This window comes from Antedon bifida, chromosome 3 (genome assembly GCF_963402885.1).
Source record: "Antedon bifida chromosome 3, ecAntBifi1.1, whole genome shotgun sequence".
In the NCBI taxonomy this organism is placed as follows: Eukaryota; Metazoa; Echinodermata; class Crinoidea; order Comatulida; family Antedonidae; genus Antedon; species Antedon bifida.
The window spans coordinates 10,812,322-10,833,090 of record NC_136228.1 but is presented as its reverse complement, the minus strand read 5'-3'; the positions used below and the strand labels follow the sequence as shown (position 1 = coordinate 10,833,090).

Sequence of the window (20,769 nt, the reverse complement as noted above, 5' to 3'; positions counted from 1 at the left end):
GGTCTAGTATAGGCCAAGATAAATCATCCGTGATAGATGATAATAGCGTCGTTCAGTTTTAACAAACATTGTTTTTAAAATCAGTAATATTTCACCATCGTCGTTGGTGTAGACATTTGCAAATTTAAACTCGAAATGAAGCCCACCCAAGAGTTATAATATAAAAGAAGCCCATGGTTATGTTGTTTTTTCTCAGATGAACACATTCAATCAGGAACAGGTTGAATTCAATTAAATTCAATTCGTCAAAGTTCAACAATAATGCTACTTTTATTTTTTACCACAGGGAATAATAAACAAGAACAACATGGGAAACTTGCTCGATCGTTTATTTACGGATATGACGTCAATTATTATTTAAGAATAAGATAAAGTAAACATCTTATTAGTTACGTAAAATGACAAAAATAAAAGAAACACCCCAACATTGTATAGCCTACTTATTTGACACACTTTAAAAGAATAGTACGCAATAAACTATACTGAAACAATTTGCATTGATTTGCATAAAATAAAAACAATTTAGTAAAATTATACATTAATTTGATCAAATGGTGTTAATTTGTAAGTGTAAATCGGTAAAATAATAGGAACAATGTTTTGCATATTATAATGAATCATCACACGGTATTTTGATGGTTAAAACATGCAAGTACCATGTGCTTAGTGATAAAACTAATTATAATTCCTGAGAAATATGAACATGAATAATGAAGGATTTCTTAACTAAAATATATAACTACACAGTAGAAAACGCTTTGAAACACCCCTATTAAGGGGACATTTTCCAGTGAAATATATGTTTTAACACTACAGCCAACCCTTATTCAGGGGACACCCCTAGTAAGAAGACGCTTGGTTGGGGCCCAAAAGTTTTCCATTAATGGTTGTACTGTATAATATTAACAACATTGCATTCCAGTTAATGGTTGTACTGTATAATGTTAACAACATTGCATTCCAGTTACTACGGACCCACCACGGCAACCACAGTACAAAACACAAACTAACCCTTTCCGAATAGTGTTACATGCACATATATGTACACAGGGCCAGCGGCTAAACGTCCTTCCTGAAGGACAAGACAAAAGAGTAAAGCATATTCAGGAAGCAAAAATGCACATACTTGTTCAATTCATTATCATTGCTTCATATTTCCTAACTAGATATATTTATTATTTACACAATACACATAATTATACATGTCCAGTGAAATCTCTATGAGATAACTTTACCCTAAATTTACCTCCCTCAAGTTCCTTGTTATAACAAATATACATCCTATTTTTATTGAAGAAGAAGACAAGATAATTAAAACTATAACTGCAGCATCAAACTTATTATGGAAACATCACTAAAGTTAATTTATTTGTACATTATAAACAACACAGCGGAGTAAAAACAAAAACAATCCGATATTATTATTATGCCATGACAGTCAAAAATAATACAGATTAATGACTAAAATAACATTCGTATAAATTATAGTTTTTATAATATATATTTTTACATTACGTTATGATGTTCCCTGTATGAGATATTTAGGAAAACATTTCAAATGTATCAAGCTCCACTTTATCTTATTTTATATTATTATATTTTCTAAATGTGTACATATATAAAGCAGGCAGGCAGGTGAGCGAGTGCGATCACTCACCTAACGCATTCCTAAACTGCCCTTGAGGAGTGTGATTTACAACACACTTAAATTTGGTAAACTTCTACACACCAAAATACAAACGGCACACCTACAGCACCCCTGAATGTATTGAGAAGTGCAATTTGTAACACACTTACACTATTTAAAAAAAAGGCCTGCATATAGGGAGAGATCTATTACTTCTTTTGAGTCAGCGTGTAAAATTAAAAAAAAATAAATCTAGCTATGGTTTAGGCAGTTCCAGAATTGTTGAAAAATACTAAGATTTATTGCTTGCTTCTCAATATCACAGTATTTTATTAAAAAAAAAACTATCTTAAATAGTTTAAATGTTTTACTTATATCTTCATAACTACACCAATGTGTATAATAATAATAGAAATAGTAATTTGGCATAAAATATATTATTCTAACATAATAAATAATAAAAACAAATATAAGTACAAATAATCTAAAATTTGGCATCCAATTTATATCAGAATAGATAAAAAAAAAAATAAAGATTCATGTACAGTATCTGTTTCTTACTCATTCAGTCAATAACACAGGAATATGAATAATTACGAATTATTAATTATGAATTATTGAAATTAATCAATTAAGCTTGGGATAGAGTTTTGTCTTTTAATTCAACAGAAAAAGAACATTTCATCCTTGGAAATGAAAATTATATTATGAAAATGTAGTTGACAAATTCTGTAAATCGCTATGTAAAACATAACATAAGTCATTTTTTTTGTTGCGTTTGTTTAATCTGTACATAATTAGTTCTTTTAATTATTTTTAATTACTTTTGATTTACTTTCATTTAATGTTGTTTTGTTCATTCTTCTCCACCACCGATATATAAAGGTGTTATTGTCAAAGATTATTTATTGAGAGTAATTAGGCATTAATGCAAAGAGTACTCTAGCATTCCATATATGATTAGTTATGTGACATGGGAATACGACTATATATTGCATTAGTAGGACATTTTGCATTACCTAGCTATTTAACATGTGGATGTATATGATAAATAAGGTTTAGTAATGTTAAATGGGAATGGAAGAAAATCATGTGACGTAAGGACACCAATGCGGCTTGGATAGGTCATAGGTCATGTTGCCAAACACTCACTTGCATAGTTGTTCTTCATATCATATTAACATCAATGATCAATCGCTGGAAGTTGGCGTGGAGTTTAGTTTGTTGCGTGGCGCAAAGTTGCGCGTATTTGTGTCGGATTCCGAGTCCTCTACATCCACATCACTTTCATCATCGTAACTGACTTCATCTACGGTAGGCATTGAAACTGTTACTGGAAAATCTTGTCCCTCCATTTCAGCCTCTGTGAAGTAAACCATTGGTAAAATTAAATTTTGATTTGATTTCCATTTTTTTTTTTTTTTTTGTAATTCATTTGTTAATTTCTAATTGATAAAATCTTTATGGCATTATATAATAAATAATGTAATCTCTTTAGTTGATGAGCAATTCACTTATTTAAAAAATTATTTTAGATTAGTTTTTCAAGGACTATCTTTGGCATTTGTTTTGCTGATTAAGGCCATAACATCATCTGATGCCAATTCAAAATGTAAATGATATTTGATTGTTTGTAGCATTTAATCAACTGACTTTTTGTTCCAGAGTCATGCCTTTTTGTGATATTGTAAAATAAAATAATTGTAAACCATTATGCCTATAAAAATTAGAAATACAAGAACATAATTGGTCGATATATTGTGAAGGTTTAAGCGCATCACAAGTTGTAAATCTCTCAAATACAAATTAAAACAGAATTGTAACTCTCGGTGTATACAATTGAGAATTCTTATGTTAACATACTCAGTGAATATTGTAAGGTCAAATAATGCAATCATCAATTAGGGTTGTTCAGATCAATGAAGTTATGCTTCGTATCGCAAGAAATGTCATATTAAAATTAGTGTTGTAACAGCAAAGTGTTCAGATTTGCTTAACTTTCGATTTTCGTTTGAAAATGAAGTGTCACCGATTTGAGCGAACATCAGGGGCGGATTGCAATATAAAGACTTTGTCTTAGATCTAAGCCCTAAGCCCCTCGCGAAAGTCTTAGTTAAGCCTCTCAGCAAAGTCGATTGCAATATAGTGGTCTTAACTGAGACTTTATTAGTAAAGAATTTCAAACAATCAAACCAGCCTATAGTTACCGACAAATGAGGGCGCTATACCAACAAGTGCAAATAGAGTAATCTAACAATAAGGAGTAGCGACAACCTCCTCAGTAGGACATATTGAGGCCATTTTAATGCATGAATGGACACACTGCCTATTCAATAGCGTTAAGATTATGTAAATACTAGGAGATTTTAGCAAATAATTAAAAATATTGGCAACAAAATTGTATGTAATTTGATAGCAAATATTTAAAAAAAAAACTTTTAAATATGCTACTATATGTAGTCTTTTCTTGGTCAAAATAGTGTAGCGCTAGGCCGCGTATGGAGAATATGCGTACAGCTTGTTGGTGCAGTTGTGGACCGCTAATAGTAATTGATCGTCAGGTAGGTGTGGGCCTATATAGATTTTATGTCTTATAGTTCAATACCCCTTTTCTACACTAGTATCATAAAATCAATTCACAGCAGTATTTAAAGAAGTTAATTTCGCCATGATATTACTAGCTAGCCTAGGAGCGTTCGCTTAGAATCTAAGACCACGGCGCTGAAATTCTAAGGCTAAGACTTCTTATTGCAATGGTCTTAAATCTAAGACCATCGTTGCTAAGGGTTTCATCTTGGACTTGAGTCTAAGACGGCGGTTAAGACCTTTATTGCAATTCGCCCCTGGTATGCAGGAGCAAATTTGTTAACTTATGTGTTTCATGTGAAACTGTCCCTTAATAGGAGTGTCTACTGAATACATGTGTCCCAAAGGAGGGTTTTTACTATAAGGACAAATTAATAAATATATTGTCCCTCAAAAACATGAAAAATTACGATTAATAAAATCAGAATTTGTGTAAGCCGTTTTGCAGTTGTAATACAAACCTACAAAAATAATAATAATAATGAACTTTACTTCACCATAATGCCCAAAGTGGTGTATTTTTTAAGCTGATTTATTACAAATAGGTAGTTCTAATGTTTAATAAGTGATTTCTAAAATAAAATACTGGTTTAATTTAAAAATCTACAAGCAGTGTTGCCAGAAACATAGGCATTTTTATAAAAAAAAAAACATGGTATATTAGTAAAAACATTTTATTTTCTTTGATTATCTGATTATAAACCCATTACTCAAAACAATTCTTAAAGTTTTATATAATGCGAGTTGTGTTGTGAGAAAAAAAAACAATATTTTTAATGTCATTTTCTAGGTTATATCCTCTTGAAATTTGAATAAATTATCAGATCGTTGTGAACAGATTACTCCTCTCTTATTTTGAAGCTCCTCTTTTTTTTTTACTTCTTCTATTTGCCAACCTAAGCAGATCCCACATGCCCATCCATCACCACTTACCTCCCCAAAACCAAAAGTCAATGGTATACTCATGTAATTCTACATAACAAATATTAAAGCCCTGATGTGAAATGCATTTTTACCATTTTTAAATTTAAAAGTTTTTGATACCATTTCATTTAAAGTCAGCATGTAAAATATCACATTTTATATTAAATATTGGTTTTAATTGTTTTTACTGTGATTGTTGGATTCAGTAGTAATTATTAATTGATTATTATAGGATAATTATTTAATTTCCCTTAGTTATGCATAAAAACAGTTACTATGGTAACTAAAATTGAGATATTCTGTAGATTTTTCATACTATCTTATAAAAATTTTAATTTGTAGATTATTAACAGGCATGCCTTATTTGCATTTTCAAATTACCATTTCACAAAGTCATATTCGTAAGGACTTTCTTCTGTGATTATTTTTATTCATGAAAACCCCATATTTTATTTACAGTTGAATCTCCGTGAGCGACCACCTCCCATAAGCGGCCACCTCCCTTAACGGCCGCACTTTCAAAAGCCTGTTTGTTCTTCCTATCTAATTAGTGCATTTGGTACCTCCCGTAAGAAACATTTGAATAACTATTATGTGAAATTAAATTGGCATATTCAACAAAAAATTTAAAAAAAAAGAATTTTTAGGGGGACAATATATCTTTAAGAAGTCTCACCTGGTTCTGGTGTTGGGACTTCAAAGATTACTCGTCTGGCTGGTACTGGTTCAAGACGTGAAATCATGGCAGCAAGATCTGTGAATTGAGTAGGTATTTGTTTCTGCTTTGTCTGCATCTAATTAAAAAAAACAAAATAGGTTAGTTTTAATTTGAATACAAATGATAAATAACAAATCCAGTATAATGGTTTTGTTTCCTTTTGTCTGTGTCCCTGACACAAGCATTTGCTTTCTTGGTGACGCCACCATTATTTTGAAATAACTATTATTATGATGATGATGATGATTCTATCAGTATCATTATAATCTTCTCTGCAGAACTTAATTTTGAGTAGTCACACATGTGACTCCATACTTTCGGTACTCATTCATTTGTCCACAACCAGGGCCGAGATGGAACAGTACTCTGGGGTAAACCCTACTTGTCCAAAAGATGCACAGGCCAGACATGAGAAATAATCAAACCATGCCCTTAACAATTAAACAAATGTATTAATTTAGCAATTGAAAGAAGTAATATCAAGAAATTTGATCATTTTTAAAATCTTTTTTGTAGGTTTTTAGCTTAATAATTTTTAAATTAAAAAAAATAATATTTTCACTTTTTAACAACAATTGCAAAACAGAGATCAAATAAAAAAACATTTATATACACTACCTAACCTAAATGCATAAAAAATAAATGCGGTAAAAAATAAATAAATCAAATCAAAATAACAGGACACCTTATTGGAAACCACTTCTCGTTTCTCTACAGAATCTTCGCCAGTAAGTTCAGCTAAGAGTCCACTCTTACCCCAGCCAGACAACACAGTCTGTGCATGCTGATACCCTACATCTTTGATCTCCTCAAAACGATTGAAGTGAAGGGTCTTGAATCTGAAACAAAATAAAAATATTTGAAGCAAAAAAAAAACAAAAAATTGCAAAACAGTAGGACCTCTATTAAGGGACCCAACAAAGTTTTCCTGAATATAAGTTTGCTTAGTTTAGACACATTTTTAAAATCTCAACCAACTTTTTCATCCTTTAAATTTAATATTAAAAAGCATCTGGTCTCGGTTTATGTCAGGTAAGCATTCTGTTCTGATTTATTTTTTCTCTCTACTTCCTTTTGCTTCTATTGGAACCCATTTCCCCCCATCTGAATTATGACATGTTTAGCCACAGATAAAGGTATATGTAAACCACTTTATTGTTATTTTTTTTTCTATTTATTGAATTATTTTACAGTAATTTCATTGTAATGTTTTTTGTCTATTTTGTTAATGGTGGTCTCTGCTTAAAGTCTACTTCTAGAATTATTTTGACCACCATCCACATTTATAAAATACTTAATAATTTATAAAGATATGTATTACTTGTGGAAAATCAATAACAACAATAGTTGTAATATAAATAAATTGTATAATTAGGGTTCTAAAATGAAAAAAAATAAATGAAAAACTCATAAAGGGGAAATTGTTCTTTCTGTGTAAAATATTTTAAAATGAGATGGATAATAATGATCATGTATAATGAAAGTAAATATGTTATAACGAGGTTTCGAAACAAAAAGGTTATTTAGACCAAACGTATTTGTTTTAACTTTTTAAACTTCTTTTGTAAGTGTATTATAGAAAAATATAAGAAAATTAATGAAAAAAGGAGGTACTGTAATACGGAATTCAAAAATGTTACTGATGAAGGATGTTATGATTGTATGTAATGACATGAAAGATAATATGAATGTGAATAAAAGTGGTCTTTACGCCACAAAAGAGAAAAAAAACAACAATAGAAGTGGGCTGTAGTGTTAAATAAAACATTTTCACTTGTTTGATTCATATGAAACTGCCTTCTTAATTGTACCCTGGTCATGAGACAAACTATAGTGATTTCAATGCCTGGTTTTTGCATCACTGAGGGACACTTAAATCTCTATGTCCGATATTAAAAATGACTTTACATACAAAAAATAATAAACTATAACGCTATAATAATAGAAAAGAAAATCTTTCTTATTTTCATTATTGAATTTGTATTTTGATAGGACTGTGACTGTTTGCACAACACAAAAAAAATAATGATAATGGTTGTAGCTATAATAAGCACTGACAAGAAAATAATTTTATAGATCAGTGAAACACAAATGGAGTATATAATGATTTCGGAAGCAAAAAAGTACTATACAAGGTTGGGTGTTTGACCCTACACTATAAAACTAGTTGTGATGTGCCCAAATATGGTAGTGATATACCCAAATATGGTAGTGATATGACATCATCACATTTTTTTGTCATATAAAATTTGAGAGTGTAGACAGAGCTTAAGACATTGTGCCACACAACCGTACATAAAAGTATGTTAGAAATGAGCACAATGAGGTGTACATCTATTTAACTAGTACATTATATTTTTACCTATCTATTGGAGGTCTTATATATTCACACATATCATTCTTCATAAGTTCTTCTTTCTGTTTCATACATGATACATAAGCTAGTCTGCTTTGGATGTCACTCATGTCAGGGACCTAAAACGAGAAAATGAAATAAATAAAAAGCATTTATTGGTAGCTTCAACTCAGGGCACTAAATTATATTTATAAGTTTTTTTGTTCATTGCTTTTTATTATTGTCAATATTCATTATTTTGTTATTTTATATTAGCTTAAAATATGCATCCTCCATGTACATGGATATGTGGGTGGTTTATGTGAGCCAATGGAAGTCAAATCTACAGCAAATGTTACCACAATATGTTCACGAAAACCCTGCTCAAAATGATATTATTAACCAAAACCTTGGTGGTATTTTAGAGTGTCTTACTTTAATTGCCTCTGACCAAGGATTCCAACGTTTCCAGAGGAGCCACCAACCAGATAGTTCATCTCCGTAATTGGTGAGATTGGTCTCATCTACACTGCCGACATCTACGGCAATCACAGTCTGTGCACCCATCGCCTTCATAATGTCAGCTGAGACAAAAAAAAAGAAAGTTTTAATAAATGCAAAGACAGATACTGCAGTATTAACTAGTTTTTTTAAATGTTTAAATATTTTAGTCAATGTAAAAAAACATTTACCAGAGCCAATAGTGTCCAAGCAAAAAAATTACCGTGGTAATAAATACAATAAATTTAAAAAAAAAGAAGATAAATAAACTAAATAAAACAAATTAAAAAAATTGTTATTCTTATTATTTTAGTCGATGTAAAAAACATTTAACAGAGCCAATAGTGTCAAAGCAAAAAAATTACTGTAGTAATAAATAAAAAAAAAATTTTAAAAAATAGATAAACTAAATAAAACAAATAAAATAAATTGTTATTCTTATTATTTTAGTCGATGTAAAAAACATTTAACAGAGCCAATAGCGTCCAAATAAAAAATAGATAAATAAACTAAATAAAAGAAATAAATAAAAACCCTTTAAATACAATTATTATCAAATATAAGCACATTTTCCCCACAAGAGCATGACTGTATTTAAATACTGTGTATGCAGGGAAATTAGTGTAACATGTACAAATAAATTGTCCAATTGGAATATTAACCAAGTAGGCAATTGAATAGCACCTAGAATGTAAATAAAACAGCATAATTGCCTGTGAATTGCTACAGCATGGTTTTTATTAACCATTGACTTTATATATATGTTTAGCTTTTGTAGTCTCATGGAAATATGCTATAATGAACATTGAAAAGTCGTAAACTATAGTATTTCTACATATGGAAATGATCATCTGATGGTCATCATGCAGATTGTAAATGAAACAAATTAATTATTCATTTCAAATCATGTAGCAGTATTTTAATGGAATAAAAGCATGCTTAACAAGAATAGTCTGGTAGTTGAAAGGTTGAACCGGGAAAAAAATGGTACAAAGTAAATTTTTACATCATTGGAATTTTATGGAGAATAACATATCCAAAATCGACAAAAATCCAGCTTGGGGAAAATTTTTTAGACATATTTTTTATTTAGTCAATTTACTTAAACAGAATATAAATTTGAATTGTAGACAAATGTTTTTGTTACTGTCATGAAGTTTCTATTGGAACACAAACTATGGGATGGGGTAGAAACTAAATTCCAAATTTGAACTTTTGTATGACAGTCTGATCTCTAAGATAGAAACCAGTTTAGGTGACATGATGGATTAGAAATACATTATGATTGTCCACACACAACAGTGCAAAAAGGTAGAGTAGTGAATTTAAAAGCAAACATAAAAAGTAAATAGAGAGATAGGATTGAGGATATGCAGGAATAGCAAAGAATGTAAGCTTGGCTACAATAGAGAGGAGAAATCAACAATACAATACCCACATTTATATTATAACAAAGAGACTAAAATTAGTGCTGCAAAACATGCTTATACAATTGCACCAATGAAATTGAGGCGAAGATGTACGACCTGGTGACAGGAAGCGATCAATTGACCTCACCTGGTAGATTATTCACATAACCTCCGTCCAAAAGCAGATGACCGTCTTTTGGGTCACATAACGGTGGCAAGTAGCCAGATAGCGACATACTGGCCCGGACATACCTCCAGAGGGAGCCTGCAAACATAACGGTTGATTAGCATAAATAAAACACTTGGTATCTTATGCAAATTAGTCCTCACCTGGCAGATTATTACAATATGCACCGTCGACCAAAAGGTGGCCGTCACGGGGGTCACACAGTGGCGGCAGGTACACTGCCACCGACATGCTGGCTCGGACATAACGCCAAAGCGAGCCTGAAACAGAACAGGTGATAGGGTGTGAATGTTGTAATGCATGTTAGTGCATTGTGATAAAGAAGATAACAAAATTGACTTAAGTTCGAACACTTTGAAAAAAGGGATTTGGAATAATTTACAATAATATGTCTTGATTTTAACTTTCTGTGAGGTAAAGGTAACATTCGTAAGATAATGTATTATGTTTATTCTTTAATCATGGTATGATCAGATTATGTTGTTTATTACATATATAAATCGAAAGGCAAATTACTAAAAAAATGACAATTCTGTTCTCAATGGAGATACAAAAAAAAATCGAAAAAGCTAAATCAAAACGATAAAGTAAAAGAGCCAGAAAAGTTAGCAGAGCTTTCGGGCAACACTAGCCCTTCATTAGTGCAAGTGTACATATTATTATTACATATATATATATATATATCAGTCTCCACCCACTATTCAACACGCTGTTTCTATTGTTATATTTCTTTTATTCCTGTCCACCCAGGCAGCACTTGCCAACTCATATGCTATGACTTTATCCAAATTCCCTCACTTGCACTGATGAAGGGCTAGTGTTGCCCGAAAGCTCTGCTAACTTTTCTGGCTGTTTACTTAATCGTTTTGATTTAGCTTTTCGCTTTTTTATTTGTATCTCCATTGAGATCCAGCCACTGATACCCACAGCATTGTCATTTTTTTCAGTAATTTGCCTTTGGATTTATATATATATATATATATATAAACACAAGAGGCAAAGAACATTAATTCTAAACCGCCCGGTGATATACTGAAATTTAATTAATTAATTTGAAACGATAAAGATGAGGAAATCTGTGAGAATGAGAAAAAGTCGCCCCAACCGAGACTCGAATATATATTTTTTTTTTTCTTGATGATTGATGTCCTCTGTTTCATAACATTCAAACAAATGTTAGAATAATACAATAAAAATAGAATGAAAACAATTTAACAGATCTGCTTTATAAAATGTGTAATAATGCCAACATAAGCAAAGCAACAATGGAAGCTTGACATTGGCAAATTAACAAAATTGTAATTGTTTAACAAACATCATTACTAAACAGTGTTTTCTAAATAAAGTATTACGCTTCCGAAAAATGTCGTCACACTCAAGCAAAATTCTTAATTTTGGATTAAATTGACGTGTTAGTTGCTATGGTGACACAATAAATTCAAATACAAACAATAAAGATTAAACAAATATTGTTTCTGTAAGTATCTAGTATGTACTATCAGTATTAATGTATAATTTGAACTTAAAAGTTAAAAAAAACCCTGAAAACTGTCAACAAAGTGGATTATCAGAAAAGGACTTAAAGATGTATTGTCCCCCCACCAAAAAAAACATGAAAAATGAAGATTAATTAAATCAGACTTTTAATAGGTTATTTTGTAGTTTTAATAAAGTTAATCCCTTCTGTAAAAAAAAATGTTTTATCATAAATGACAAAATAAATGGTCAAATTCAACCAAAAACCCATTGGCTGGCAGCCAATTTGACAATTTTTTTGCTTATTCAAATTTGATTATTTTTTATTATTATTATTTTGTTCAAACTATATTATGTGTCATTAAAATGGCATATTAAAACAAAAAATAAATAAAAAATAATTTTATTTGATACACATAATACTATTTCATTCAATAGACGATATTATAATGTTTAGTTACAAGTATATCATGATGTTATCAGGTACTTGGAATACAAGTTAGCCGCATTTACCTGATTGAATATAGACCTAATATTCTACTGAGGAAATCACCTAACTAACAATTTAGATTTTAGACAAATTAAGCAAACATTTTTGCTTATACAATTATTGTATTGTATTTGTAAATTAAGAAAATTTAACATTTTTTATGCAAAAGTTAAGACGACTTTTTTTTTGCAGAAATCAAGTTTCAGATATTTCGCATATAGGTATGAGGGGCGATGTGTTCTAAATTTTCTTTTCCCTTTTCATTATCAACATACGAAGGGAATGGCGTACGAATAGTGACAATATTGTAATGTTTTAGTTCAAAATATGAGGACGTCATCAGTGGTACTTGAAATACAAGTAAGCCGTAGTTACCCGATTGAACCTCTTTGGGGCTCGTTTTATTGGTATTCAGTTTTATGTTATTTAATCTTACATCCAACTTGTGTACAAGTAAAATGAATACACTGAAATAGAAGCACTTCAATTTACTGCGTGATAGGCCTAATATCAGTCGAAAGTTGTGGATTTGGTTGTTCAAAAGGGTGCATTTATTTAACTCATCCAGAGAGAAGCATAGCTAAATACAAACTTAAATAAATCTTGTTCAAAAATGGAGTACAAATTTCGTTTCTAAACCAAATGTAAATGCAACATACGGTTCCAGTTCACCTTTACTTTGGACTTTATTACCTGTATTTAGTAAAGATTCCGCTTGTTCTTTAAATAGGCCGAAGCCTACTTTTATCTTCAAATTCACTTAAAATCATACTTTTTATTATATCATCACTTTTTTTTGCTAAAGCTTTCATATATAGTTTCGTTTTATCCATGTTTTGTGTTCGTAAAATAAATAACTGATATGAAATTTATCTTGTTCTTTATTGTGCAAAATTCTAATATAATTCTAGTTGTGTGTTAATGGTATGACTGAGTCACTAATCTTAAATACTAAGAACACAACATAAAAATGTATTTTACAATAAAATACGTGTACTGGTTTTGTGTATGTTGTACGGTATTGTATTATACTGTTTGACAATTTCTGAATTTACATCGTTTTAGAATGTATTTTTTTAGAAAATAATTATGTATTTAAAGATTGTAAAATGAGTCACACTATGAGCTACTTGCCGATTTGAAAGTTTGACAAACCATTTGACTCGACTCTGACATTAATGGTCCGTACGAAGGATGACTTTAACCCCAGTTTGATCTGAGCCTACATTACTGCGGATTATCGAACAGCATTTGAAATGACACTGTGTTTAATAGTACATGTCAATATTCAAATGTAATGATAAACTGTACAGGTACCGTACAGTTATAACAATTATGTAACATAACATGTACGCTATTTGAAAACAATAAACAACCCATTGAGGAAATTTGATTTGATTTAATCACTTTATTTCAGAATAAATATTCCATATATACTGTACAACAAAAAATAATAATAAAATCAAACTAAAATAGGATTTTTTCCCACTTAGTGTAGAAATAAATTAACAACTATAGATTTAAGACAAATTATGAATAAAGTATTTTGCTTTATATTTTACCTTATATCTCGATTTAGCCAAGATGTACTGTAGTACTTTTTCTGATTTATGGACATTATTTGTAAATGCAAATGATGAAAACAAATTAAGTTTTATATTAGGAGGAGAGTCTGTTCCTTTTTCTAATTAAATCATATAACTCATTTGATAAATTTTGTAAAAAATATTTAAGTTCTGCATGGAAGAAACGATCCTCTTTAAAGTACTCCCAATGATTAATTTATTGTATTGTTGCTTGTAAATACTGTAGTTTCTGGTTAATTTTGTTTTTGTTTGCTTAGTTTAGTTTAGTTATTCATGTCTTTTTATTTTTCTATAATGTTCTGCTTTGTTTGCTGGACCGCACCGCATATTGTGAGTGCCACTGATACAAAGGTGTATATGGTCAACAAATAAATAAATACAACCGATTCTCGATTCTATTTTTCTGTGCAGTGTGTAAATAAGACTTTTTAGTCGCGTAGACGCGACTCTATAGTTCACTATGTCGGTCGGTCTGTCTGTCGGTCTGTCGGTCTGTCTGTCGGTCTGTCTGTCGGTCCGGTATCACTATGCATTGTAGCACGCGACTTAATGGCTGTTGGCCTTGTTTGAAAAGGTTTTAATAGAAATTTCTATTAAAAAATCATGTTTATTGTATCTAAATTGCATCCAATGAAAAAATCGACTTTATTTGACATTACGTTAAAATATGTCTGAGAATAGAATAATGTCTCACTGCTAAGTTTTAACTTTAATCAAGTTGATACTTAGCCTCACTATCTTTAAAAACCTCCAAAACATCTAAATAAATAGCTTCGCTGAAAGGGCAACCTTGATTTTTATTATGAATTTCTAAAAAAAACCTTTTAACAAATAATATTTATTACTGGATCATTGTATCTAAATATCGATTTTATTACATTAAGGTTAAATATTTAATAATATGTCTTACTAATAGGTCTGGATTCATATTAAAGCTCCTTACGTGAGAACCGATCCAATTTATTTATTACTTGAAATTTATAATAATCAATAAGTCTGTCTGTATCTTTTATCATTGTTTCCTTGAAAATCATGTATCTTCACATTATAGCCTTACTGTATATGTCCAGTATAATAGGCAAATTCGGTAAGTACCATGATACTTATCACATGTGGCGCTTTTATTATGATGTTTAGTTAATACTGGCGTCACATGTGATGCATATGCTATACTAATATACAATAAATCATGGATGATTATACTACACTAATTCCACAATAAGTTATAACCTTTGAGTTGTTGTGATTTAACAAATTGAATTGAAAAGGACTTAAAGATGTATTGTCCCCCCACCAAAAAAAACATGAAAAATGAAGATTAATTAAATCAGACTTTTAATAGGTTATTTTGTAGTTTTAATAAAGTTAATCCCTTCTGTAAAAAAAAATGTTTTATCATAAATGACAAAATAAATGGTCAAATTCAACCAAAAACCCATTGGCTGGCAGCCAATTTGACAATTTTTTTGCTTATTCAAATTTGATTATTTTTTATTATTATTATTTTGTTCAAACTATATTATGTGTCATTAAAATGGCATATTAAAACAAAAAATAAATAAAAAATAATTTTTCATGGACACCCTTATTAAGGGGACACATGAAATGAGCAATATGTTTTAATACTAAGGCCTACCACGGCTACACTTTTTGTGGTCCCTTTTATAAGGGGACACATAATTGTTGTGGTCCATTTAATAAGGATTATACTGTATTTATGTCTAGTTATGCATGGTAATAGTAGTTCCTGTATAGGCCTACACTCAGAATCCCATTAATATTAACTATATTGAGGAACACCGTTAAAATGTGATCTGTCCCTCAATAGGGTGTCCCATAAATAGAGTTTAATACATATTTACAATAGCTCATTTTATGTGTCCCAATGCAAGGGTTGTATACTGTAATCACTTGACTTTGTCACATTGTAATTGTGTTTAATGTCACATGCCACCAGCCAAACAACAAAGCTACTGATTCTCCCTTATTGCAATCTGAATTATCATGAACGAAATTTTAAGCAAGTAAATCTGTCGATGGCTTTATAAAATATAGTTCTATTTTTAGTTTTTGTAGCACATTTTCTACATACAGACTCATAAAGTTAATAATGTTATTGTGCATTTCATAGATAAAACCAATTAGTTAGCTACAAATTTTCATTAATTTGTTGAAAAGATTTCACATGACCATTTAGTTACCATGGTGACAACATACATTAAACTGCAATGAAGATTGATCAAATATTGTTTCTAGAAGTATTTAGTAAGTCCCAATACAGCATAATTCAACCTTAAAAGTATTAATAATAATAGTAATAGCGAAAATTTATAAAGTACAACATGAAAAAAAAAACTTTTGAAATAGGTGAGATAGGAGAGATTTGAATTGAAAAGTTGGGATCAAATGTAATGGATGGAACAAGGAAGTTGGTTCCAGATCTCTAGAGGTGCTTGAGTAGAACCTCACTCCCCCTTAAGACACCTCTATTCAGCAGGTAACCTAATTAAGGATGCAATTTAACATGAAAAAAACAAGTGAAATATATGTTTCAACAATCACTGTTCAGGGGATATCCCAATTCAGAGGACAATTCATTGGGTCCTGAAGTAAACATTTTACTGTAAAGTGTAAGTTTAATGGTGAAGTTTTTCTATAAAAAAAGAGAATGAATAAAAAATGACTGACAACCCACCTGATGTATGTATTCTCATTTGTGAGACACTGATATCTGTTGTGATCGTAAAGTATGGAATCCACAAGTCTTCTATTTGTTTTTCTGCAAACACATCTTTGATAGTTCTATTAAATCCCCGTCCTAATAGAGAAAAAAACCACATTGATAATTATATATTTTGAGTAACAGATTCATTTTCCATTCATTCACTCAATTCAGCCAGTAAATACAATACAAAAAATACAATACAAAGATGAATTTCATCGTAGGCCAAGGACGCCAAAATTAAACTAACCAGCCTTTTCACATCTGCATAGATTGTTAAAACTTGTAACAACTTGAAACCAGGTTTGATCTCCTAGTTTACTACACATTTCCATACACGTAATCCTGAACCCTGAGAAATCTCGGGAGAAGAATGATCATCAAATGCTCATTTTGATGAAGCAGTTTAAAACCTGTCTCTTCTGCATTTTAAAATGTCATAATTTTAATAATCTTTCAATCCAGTTTTTCATGTCTGGAGCACAGATAAAACATACCTGAAAACATGGCTGTGAATGGATATGTAAGATCAGCCAATTGCTTCCAGAATGAGGTCATGACCTTTGACCAGTTCTTTGCTCTGACCTCCATCTTTTGCCAGCTGAGGTCCTCGCAGTACAATGCACCATTAAAAGCACCGATACTGACTCCTCCTACCATGTCAATTGGGATTCCATATTCTTGCAGACCTCGAATGATGCCAATTTGCGAGGCACCTCTGTAACAACGAAGCGACTTTGTTTTATAACATTGCAAAATATTATAACTAAATCATGCGCTAAAAGAATACCTTGAAAATCGTGTAATAAAACATAAAAATCAAGTAGAACCCCTGTTGTGACAGATTCTGAACCCCAAAAAAGTGTTCCCTGAGTAGGGATTGGCCATAGTGTTAAAACATATATTTCTCCTTGTCCATTTCACAGTGTCCCCTTAATAGGGGTGCTCCTTGAATAGGGGTGTCCTAAAAGAGTGGTTCTACTGTACTTTCAGTCCAAGAGCATTAGTTCATAAGCATAGGCACATTTTTTGTTACATGCTAATTTTTTCAGGAAAGATTCAGAGCTCCAACTTCATCTTGGATTTCTCGGAGAGCACAAGGAGGATTTTTTAAGAATTTTAGTATGATGTTTCAACGATAGTTCTGGACCTCTCATCTTGTTACGAAAAATTTGGGGTCAAACCCTAAATGGTCTTGCTCTCTATTTGCCAAATAATAAAACATACTTACTTAGCCCCACCCCCACCAAGCACCAATCCTATTGAGGTACCAGTTAGAAACCGTGCCACTCTTGAGAAATCTGAATGACGATCTGGTGGTTTTTGAAAAAGCTTGTCATAAGTTTCTCGCTGCTTTGCTGGGGACTTTTTTGAGAACATCCGCCTTGGACATCGGATGTGATGATGAGTAACGCACCAGCCGCGAGCATTAAGCCATTCAGCCGTTCTGGTTGGTGGCTTGTATCTTGAATCTTTTTCTCGGTGGAGCAACATCAGTTCTTTTTGAGCACGAACTGCAAGGTTTTCTAATTGTTCTTCCATCTCACTGATATCATTTGGATCTTTATCTGCTAATGCCACTATTAAAATGCAATCAGCCTAAACAATTTTTAAAAAAGACAGAAAGAATATAACACATTACCAATAGTACATATTTCACATTTTTAAAATATAATAAAGAAAAAAAAACAATGGAACATTAGAACATCAGCATATTAATATTATATTTTATATATTTCAAATAAAGAAAATTTAAATCATAACAAAAAAATACCATATACTAAATACACAATTCTAAAACATTCGTATTAAAACTTAACAAACAAAACAATGAGATGACTAATAAATAATTGGACAATATAAAAATTAGCAAATAAATTATTATTATATAAACAATTAAATAAATGCAAATCGTTCATTTATATTTGTTGCTATTTCCTTTCCCTTGTCTATAATGACATACAGCTATAATCAAACCACATAGGCTTATTTGTATTCTACAGACACAATAATATTATTTTAATTCTATTATAATAAAATATATAGGTCTAAGGAAGAATTTATATATTCTCTTACCTGACGAATGCACCTTTGTGTCCATGGAGTCATCTTATAATCAGCCTGATAGAGGACAATACGATGAAAGTCTTCCTGTAAACCTAACCAACTTGTTAACCGGAACTCATGTATACTGCAAATGTTGTGAAATAAAGTCTTAATTAAATATTAACACAATTATTTAAGGCTTAATAATACAGAAATCAGATGGGTAGAGTCTTTGAAAAAAATTAATTTAACCTCAATGTGTACATCTCAAAGGACACCTTTCATATGGAAGAAACTCTGGAGTAGAAACCCTACTTTGTGACACCCTAATAAAGGGACACTTTTCTGTAAAACGAATGACACAAGGGGAAATATATGATTGAACAATACCCCTACTCTGTGGTCATCCAAAAGGGGATAATTTTTTGGGTTCCAAAGTGTCCCTTAATTGGCGTTCTACTGTAATTAATGCTTTTAGCATCTCTTGTAAACAGTCATCCAAAAAGTTGTTGACAATGAATTCAATTACAGTATCAAAATTGAGAGGCATTTTTTTCATTGGAAAAATGATGAAATATCGGTTAAAGCTCAATAAACTCAAAGGCACTTAGTGTCAACTGTATACTCTTTCTTTGTTGTAATTAAGCGTTTATCAAAAAGATTTTACCTATCAAGAGCAGCACTGCCAAGTGTCTTTAATATATAGTCACTGGTTAATCGAAGACATGGACCTGCAAGTAATGATAATCGATCAATTTATTATATTATTCCAGATATTATCAAAATAATGAATGTCTATGAGTTGAAATGGAAGCATAATGTATAATATAATGCATAATGTATTTGAGGTGTTGTGTAGCGGTAGACGTTTACCAGTCCATCATCTCTCATAAAAATAGGTTTTCGTAACATCTTTTAGCACTGAATGCTTGTCAGTATACTGTACGAGAGTGATGTGACACTTTGTAATTGTTTTTTTAAGTTTTCGTTTATCTGTTTTTGTATATCTCAGAGCAAACATAATGTCTATGTATATTTTATATGCAAATGACAATAAATGAAAGTAATTTTCCACTGATAAATGAATGAATATTTGTATGCTTTCGGAAAATTGTTCTATTCAACAAAGCGAAAATAGAACATTCATGCTTTCAATGAATGAAAATATTCTCACCATTCAATGATTTCAAACCATTCATTATTTGTTTTAACACACCTATTTCTATAGTAAAACTATTCAATTAGGTCATTTTCATCTTGAAACTGATGTCAAATGCTAGGCCAAATCATCAAATGATCATCAGGCTGTTAGTCTACAATTACCATTAAACTTTTCGTTTTTATACATTTAGGCAAATTGCCAATGATAACCATAAGTGAATTCATTCACTATCCTTCTTAAAGATGGCAATCCCGTTCACAAGACAAACATATACACAAGATGCTCTACATAAACGAAGTCTTATTACAAGTCCTTGGAAGTGGAGTTCATCATCATTGAGTCACTTTAAGTCACTACTCAAAACTCACCTTTTCTGATTTTTTCTACAGCGCCATGAGCAATGAATGTTGGAATGGCGCTATATAAATCGAACGATTGATTGATTGATTGATTGAGTTGTAGTTTTGTCATTAGAAAAAATCCTGACATATGACAGGACTTAAACCCAGGACCCTTGGAGTGGTAGCCAAGCATCATAACCACCAGAACACAACTTCACTCCACTCCATAAATAATCGTCCATCAGTAACTGTATGTACTTACCTATTGCACAAAGAGAATGGCAGAGTTCTTGAGAAAAGTTTGACAATGGTACTTGGTCTGAGGCAGCTATTATTGCACACGTTGACAAGTTATCAACATTTGGGGGACTACCACGGACACCGACATTCTGGGAAATTGCTGAAGGAATATAATAAATAACATTGTGTATGTTAATCGGAATTGTAACACCAAATGACTGAAAAGTAAAAATAGATTTTAATAATATAATATTTATATTATTACATAATTACATTTCTGCAGTTTGACTCTGAAAATCTGTGGGTCATCCACAAAAATGTTAACATAACACAAAATGTGCTCATTTACAACATGACCAGTCAATTCTGGCTTATGTGTGTGTAGAAATATATAATATAGCAATAGACACAGATAAAAA

At 31.0% G+C, this 20,769-nt stretch overlaps 1 protein-coding gene across 1 annotated transcript in view; it reads right to left on the bottom strand.

The window, feature by feature from the left end:
* Positions 1-316: 316 nt before the first annotated feature.
* LOC144837018 (patatin-like phospholipase domain-containing protein 7) overlaps positions 317-20,769 on the bottom strand; it is a 34,287-nt gene continuing 13,834 nt past the window's right edge. Inside the window, exons 18-29 of the mRNA XM_078691990.1 lie at positions 20,373-20,510; positions 19,275-19,338; positions 18,638-18,752; positions 17,793-18,160; positions 17,059-17,279; positions 16,535-16,657; positions 10,249-10,365; positions 8,626-8,774; positions 8,218-8,330; positions 6,541-6,694; positions 5,814-5,931; positions 317-2,990 (exon numbers count right to left, since the gene is read on the bottom strand). Coding sequence (XP_078548116.1) covers positions 2,818-2,990; positions 5,814-5,931; positions 6,541-6,694; positions 8,218-8,330; positions 8,626-8,774; positions 10,249-10,365; positions 16,535-16,657; positions 17,059-17,279; positions 17,793-18,160; positions 18,638-18,752; positions 19,275-19,338; positions 20,373-20,510 — 1,853 coding nt within the window. The 3' untranslated portion in view covers positions 317-2,817. The remainder of the gene's footprint in view (positions 2,991-5,813; positions 5,932-6,540; positions 6,695-8,217; positions 8,331-8,625; positions 8,775-10,248; positions 10,366-16,534; positions 16,658-17,058; positions 17,280-17,792; positions 18,161-18,637; positions 18,753-19,274; positions 19,339-20,372; positions 20,511-20,769) is intronic.